The sequence below is a fragment of the Helicoverpa zea genome, chromosome 1, assembly GCF_022581195.2.
Source record: "Helicoverpa zea isolate HzStark_Cry1AcR chromosome 1, ilHelZeax1.1, whole genome shotgun sequence".
Lineage (NCBI taxonomy): Eukaryota > Metazoa > Arthropoda > Insecta > Lepidoptera > Noctuidae > Helicoverpa > Helicoverpa zea.
This window is the reverse complement of record NC_061452.1, coordinates 1,659,789-1,666,735: the sequence shown is the minus strand read 5'-3', so window position 1 is coordinate 1,666,735 and position 6,947 is coordinate 1,659,789. Positions and strand designations below refer to the sequence as shown.

General features: G+C 39.0%; 1 protein-coding gene across 1 annotated transcript; it reads right to left on the bottom strand.

The window, feature by feature from the left end:
* Positions 1-132: 132 nt before the first annotated feature.
* On the bottom strand, positions 133-6,563 carry LOC124633624 (structural maintenance of chromosomes protein 6-like). The gene is made up of 10 exons (XM_047168942.1): positions 6,235-6,563; positions 5,856-6,014; positions 4,004-4,245; positions 3,383-3,633; positions 3,059-3,256; positions 2,506-2,699; positions 1,795-1,941; positions 1,442-1,569; positions 898-1,093; positions 133-329 (listed from the first exon to the last, which is right to left on the bottom strand). The coding sequence occupies exons 1-10, from the start codon at positions 6,449-6,451 to the stop codon at positions 160-162; spliced, it is 1,902 nt and encodes a 633-aa protein (XP_047024898.1). The 5' UTR covers positions 6,452-6,563; the 3' UTR covers positions 133-159.
* Positions 6,564-6,947: the final 384 nt, after the last annotated feature.

Genomic DNA, 6,947 nt, shown 5'->3' with positions numbered 1-6,947 from the left:
CAAGATTGTGACTCACTTCTTCCTCTCAGCAGTGCTAAGATGCAGGAAGCGACTCTTGCGGCCGGAGCCGCCGTAGCTGCGGTAGTTGGGCGCGGGGTGGTACTCCGTACAGTCCAGCGTCACTATGTTCAGCAGATGACAATATGACAAGATTGTGACTCACTTCTTCCTCTCAGCAGTGCTAAGATGCAGGAAGCGACTCTTGCGGCCGGAGCCGCCGTAGCTGCGGTAGTTGGGCGCGGGGTGGTACTCCGTACAGTCCAGCGTCACTATCTTCAGCAGATTCTCAGGTACGTTCTCCTCGTTGTCCGATAGACGGATCGCGTCATCTGTACAAAAAAGGACTTATAACGAATTTGTTTTCAAACTGAGATAGAGAAGAAGACGGGTAAACATATCTTTAATTTATAGGGATACGTCTGTCAAAAAACAAATAGTTAGGTAAAGTATTTTTTTTTTGTATTTTCCTCAGACACCGTTGGCCTTACTACAAAAACTTTAACCACTGTTTTACACTTGTCTAAAAAAAATGTGGCTCCAAAATGAACCATATGTCAACGTCATAATTTGACATTTTTTTAGACAAGGCATAAACTGACGTTTAAAAGTTTTTGTGGTAAGACGGCGTAAGTCAAACTTCGTTGTAGTCTATCGTTGATACCCACTGCAAGGTAGATGCATACACAAAGTTTCAGCCTTTATAAAATAACGTAGCTCTGTCTGGCGTTCGTTGGCTCTCAGCTGCGTGCGGTTGACTGGTAGCCGACCCCAAATATGTTGGGTGCATGCGTGGCAGGAACTTGCTGCATGTCACGCTTGGCTTCTGAGCCTTTTCCCCAACTACGTTGGGTTCAGCTCGGGAGATGATCACCTAAATTAATTGGTATTATCACTCACCATGTTCAGGAACAAGCAGCACTCTCTCCATAGCAGCGTTATCGATGAGGAAGTTAGCGACGACAGGGTCGGGCACGTCCAGCGAGTCCAGCGCGGACAGGAAGCCCGGCGCCCGCACGCGCCCGCGACGGACGTCGTGCATGCGAGGCAGAAACTTGCTGCATGTTACGCTTGGTTTCGGACCTGAGCCGTATACCTGGGAAGAAAAGGGGGTTTTGAAGTGAAGATTTTGTAGTGTGGACCATGAAATTTTCTGACACGGAAAATTAATATTTACTGAAAAACTGCCTAATACGTGAATGCATATCAAATGCAGCCCTTATAAACTTGTGACATCACTCTTATTTTTATATACTCCAACTATATAAACTCCCTTATGTAGTTCACCTATATACTATCGTATGTCTCTATACATAGATATTACCTACCCCCTTATGTACAACCCTATGTACACCCTTATATTTCCCAATTAATCTCATGTAACACGCTATGTACTGTAGTCCCCACCGCTACGTAATCTAAGACTGATAATGATGACACTCACTTGATTTATAATCTGGTTAAGCTTCCTGGAGTCTTCAGCATTGTTCACGCAGAACGTTTGAACATTCCCGCCGAGGATGTGCTCTAGCGCTCCGCCCCACTTCTTCTCCTTCACTTTCAGATAAGCCCCTGTCCAACAAATATAATATAGAAGATTGACAAATCCAAACTTGGTGTCGGTACTCAAAGTCAAAGGTCTTCTATGTCATATAGACCTGCCACAGGTTCTTACGAAACGTCAATAGCTTCTAAGGAGTGCTTCTAAGAAAAGGGTTTCAGAGTGTTGGCTTCTGCCCCAAGTTCGCCTTCCAAGAATCCGGGAGTCCTTAGTCCCGTGGTCTGGTCGATACATACCGATAGGTCCCCTCGGCTTCTGCGAGAAGTGTCCCTTGTTGGCGGCGGCGGTGACGCGCTGGCAGAGCTCCACCATGTTGCTGCCGTACACCGCCAGCGAGTCGTTGCCGCGAGACTCCAACTCGCGCAGTTGTTGCTTCAGTTGCCCTGCGTACAACTGTCTTGTTAGCTCCAAGAACATGCTTCGCTCGTTAAGGGTGCATCCACACGGGGTGCAAGTTAACATGCACAAGTGACAAGAGCACGCGGGTGGGTATTTTGCTTTGGTACATGCGCAAGTCGCTGGACCCGCACGTTTTTAAAATGCATATAACCTGCGCAAGTGCCTCGACATCCGCAAGCTACTTGCACCGTGTAGATGCAGCGCAAGAGAACAATAACTGCCTAATAAAATCATGAAAGAAATAATACATTTTATTTCGTCCTTTTTAATTATTAAATACTAGCTTCTGCCAGCGGTTTCGCCCGCGTGGTGAGTTGCTAAAAAGTAGCCTATGTGTTAATCCAGGGTATCACCTATCTACATACCAAATTTCAATCAAATAGGTCCAGCCGTTTTTGCGTGATTGAATAACAAACATACATCCATACATTCTCACAAACTTTCACATTTATAATATAAGTAGGATATTGCAGCAAAATACCACCAATTATTTTTATAATTATTATAATATAGTCAGCCTCGTAAAACATAGAGTGTGGTATACATACGCAGCGAGTCCCTGTGTCGCTGTTGTCGCTGGGCATGCGCGTCGGCCTGCGCCTGCGCGTGCGCCACGGCGTCCCGCGCCTGCGCCGCCTCGTGCTGCGCCGTGCCGTACCGCGCGCGAGCCGCCTCCGCCGCGGCTACAGCGCGGCCCGAGCGTTCCTCTAGCTGAGCGCGATTCGACTCAACTGCACCTGACCTAATGGACACTGACACTTACTAACATAGCTTTAGGCATCATCACCTCTAATAATTTGTGTGGCTTGGATAAAAAAAAAATTATATGTCGTAAACCTGCATTTTAGGCAAATAAATATTTGATTCTTTAATTAAATAAGGGTGGACTACTCAAATAAGGTTTTAGGCACATATATTCGATATGCTGCGAATGCTGTTTATTGTGCCAATTAGGGGTCTACTAATCTTTCTAATAGGAAGTACACGATTACGTAAGGACCAAATACGGAGAGTACATACGGGAATACATAGTGGGAGTAGATAAGAAAGTATATATGACAGAGTTCACTTCGTGTAACTGTTCTAGAACTATCCACTCACCCAATGTACTGTATCTCTCGCTCCAGGTCGGCGACCTTCCTCTTCTCCCGGTTGAGCGACTCGCTGTACTTGCCGGCGCTGTGCTGCGAGCCGCGCCAGGCCGCCTGCACGCTGTTCACTTCGCCCTCTAACGCGCGCATCTCTTGCTCTAAAGCGGTTTTTTCTAGATTTTTCTGGTCTAGAATGTTTCGTAATTCGCTGGAAAAAAGTAGGGCGTTATTTTTGGGACAAATACGAGAATTGAAAGGATTATCGTTACTGTTTCGTTTCGAAAACAAGGTACAAAACTGTAGTGAAAACTTCACGTAAAGCCAATCAACTTACTCAATAGCACTGGTTTTGCTGCCGTAATTCTGTTCCATTTTACTGAGCTTCTCCCTCAACTTGTCCATCATAGCTTTCTGCCTGTCATACTCTTCTTGTATCTTCCCCGCTTCTCGCTCCAACTCAGAGATCTCGCTCCAGTAGTACTCGTTCTGGAGAGAAGTCTTAAGAGCTTTGATCTCGTCACGAGATCTCAATTGCTCGTGGCTCGCCTTCCACTTTTTGTACTCTTTTTCTAGGTCTGCACATGCCTGAAATAGAGGATGATTTGAAGAGCTTGGTTTTTCAACAAGAATTGTACTCACGCATATTTGTTTATTTCGTCCTTCCACATTTGTCCTATATTGGTGTACAATAAAGCATATTCTATCTATCATTTAAACAGGTCAAATTCTTATAAAATTTTGTCTTCAGAACTAAACGAATCCATCAGTCCTAATATTATGAATGTGAAATAAACTTTGAAACAGATAACTAGATTGAGATGAAACCTACATGCAGATACGTTGTACTCTGGAGACAGAGTTAGGTACTACTGCAATATAACCAGCTGAGGAACGACTAAACGAGGAAGTTATTAATTCTCTTATGATGCAGTTGTAGAAAATATAGGAAACTTACATCATTTTTCCTGTTCCATATCGCAGTGGCTTTCTGACAATTTTCAATGGCTACATTATAATTATTTTCCGTCTGATCCAAGTTCGTCGCCTTACGGAACAGGGAGTACTTCTTCTTGGCATCAGAAGCATGGAAGCTTCTAGCATCATCCTGATTAAGTACTGAGATAGGGTTGTCAACTTGTATGTCATGTGCAAGAATTATTGAGTTTACTTCTTCGAATTTCGTTGAAGCTACGTCACCTGAAATAAATCATCTTCGTGACCAGTTGTTTTCCTGTAGTTTCACCCAAGTCTCAAGAACTTCTTCTTGTGCCAGGATAAAATATAATTTTTGTTACTCAGATAAAAACAAAAAAAAAATCCTCTTTACAGTATTAGTGTAGAAAAGTATAAATAAGTGAACAAGTGTTGTTCAATAAACATTTTAAGATTTCTAGTTCTAGCTAGCCACTCAAATTTATTTACTGATAGCATTATCTAAATGCTAACTCAGTTCATTGCTTGAAACCACTCACAAAGTAAAAATTAAAATATGACATCATACAGGGCTATAAGATTTAATAGGCAAGGATAGTGAATTCTATTGTTCTCAGTCACATAGACTAATTGAGGATAATAGCGACTTTACCATTTTATAGAAGGGTATGTCAGTGTGTCACCTTTAGATGACAAGTTTATTCTAGATTTAAGCCTTAAGTAGAAGATTTTGTTTTGATAATATTATTGAAAAAGTTATTGGTGTGCTATGATAAGGAGAATCATCCCTCTTATTAGATAAGCTGGTTCCTGATTTAAAAAATCATCAAGTTAATATTGAAAATCATTGTTTATATCATACTTGTGAATATAATTCTCATCAAAGTAATGTCATCATCTTTCACACCAATACTACTTAATTAAAAATATGTACATAGGTTGCAAATAGTCTATACTCTATAGCCTGAGAATAGATACAGGCTATTTTGTAGTTTGTAGGAAGTAGTTCTGAGGATAGGGGGTGAAACTGCAAGAGTAAGAGCTATTCCTCATATTCATGTATTGTATATTTATCGATGAATCATTTTTTATTATTATATTCACAAAATATTTACATTAATTGAAAAAAAAAAAACTTATATATATACAACTTAAAATTAATACAGTGCATCAATGAATCTAAATCAATGTACATCACATATAATACAACTGTAAAAATAATATACATTTGGATGGAAATGTAATTGTTACTCTAATTGAGCAGCCATCGTCTATAGTAACTTTTATAAAGAAGAAAGATTGTTTATTTTCTTTGAATACGAGCATTTACTAATGAACCAATTACAAAAATTCTTTAATTGCTAGAAAGCTACACGATTGCTGGGTGATATAGGTTTTTTTTTTTTTTACAAAAACACCCCTGTGACGAGTGTGAAACTGCAAGAAATCTATATTTTTATTTGTGAAATCTAAATCTGTATTTCAAGAATAAAGTATGTACTAGTTTTATATTTATAAAACAATGTTCCAATATATCTTATCAAACATTGTTTTAAAACTTCAGGATATCCCTAGTTTTATGTTATTATTGCTAGGTGTGCCTAAACATGTGACCTCATCTGGCCAGATAAATGAGAAGTTAAAAATAAATGTTCAATTTATCAGTCTGGACTTCCCAACCATAGACAATATTTAAATAGGTATGTAGCAAAAAATGAGGTCATTGGCAATATTGACTATGAATATTTAGGCAGAAAAAGAGTGATTGCATAAGAATAGCCTGCCTGTGTACTAGATATGAAATATCCAAACACTATTAAAATTATACTAAGGGTACTGAAAGAAATAAATTATTACAAACTTTCTTTACTTACCCGAAGCAGTCTTCACTTTATAACTAGAGCCGCCCGAAGCATTTATATTCCTCACAATAGTTATGAAGTCACCGTAAATATGATGCTTGTAGGACTTAGGGCTGCTATTCTTGATTTTAATCTCTATTGTAGCGGAGTTGGCGCCCTTTTTTATGAATGCTGCAAAAGTAAACACCTTGATATAACACTTTGTTTCAAGAACTATTATAACATTAGCATAACATTTTAGTAAACAGTTTTGGGAATAAAATATTCTTCACAGTTTCAAAGTATTTTTGAACAAAGAGCTACGCATAATTGAATTATTTACAATAATAAACAGGTGTAGCACATAAGTTTGGTTTCACGTTTAGACTAAGAAGGAATAAGTTTTACTTACAATGTAGATTACTTCCGCGGTTTGTAGCAGAGGCTCTGCCCCCTAAGCCGACCACTAACGCAGTTAGAATAGCACTTTTCCCGCTCCCGTTGCGACCAACAATAAAATTTACATTTCTGTTTAAATTAACTTCCAAATTGTCATGGCAAAAGAAGTTACGAACGTGTATGCTGACAATGGAACCGTCTATATCCTCTTCAACTATGTCAGATTCCATTTTATTTTGTACTTTAATAACTTCGGAGCGCCAAACTTCTCAGAAATCGTATCAACAAGTACATGTAACAACACAAGATTGACAAGTGTTTTCTATACTTGACATTGACATTATCTGAGAATAGAAGATCGTTGGTTGGTCGTTGGTTAATTTAAAAAAAAAATGTCATACCAATGCATTACCAATGCATGTTCCTTCATAATATTTTTCATGAATACTCGGTTTTATTAAATTAGGTAAAATAATATATTCTATTTTAATATTATATCCCGGTTTCTACACAGTACTTAATTTTTGTATTGCGTTAAAAACATTTCACTAGTATTTTCCGGATGCATGTGTTGTTAACTTGCTCGTATTCCCACCTGTGGTAATATTTAGACACTTTCAGATTTCTGAAACATCTCAGGTATTATGTTGTATCCTTAAAAAATTTTGAAATTATCTAATCAAAACGTTTAATAGAAATCAATAAGCTCTTAATTTTTTTATTTCT

Coding starts and splice junctions, on each gene's coding strand:
- LOC124633624 (XM_047168942.1), bottom strand. CDS start 6,451: ATGGAATCTGACATAGTTGAAGAGGATATAGACGGTTCCATTGTCAGC. Junction 6,015..6,234: donor CCGCGGAAGTAATCTACATT/GTAAGTAAAACT, acceptor TTACTTTTGCAG/CATTCATAAAAAAGGGCGCC. Junction 2,700..3,058: donor CGAGAGATACAGTACATTGG/GTGAGTGGATAG, acceptor AGTGTCCATTAG/GTCAGGTGCAGTTGAGTCGA.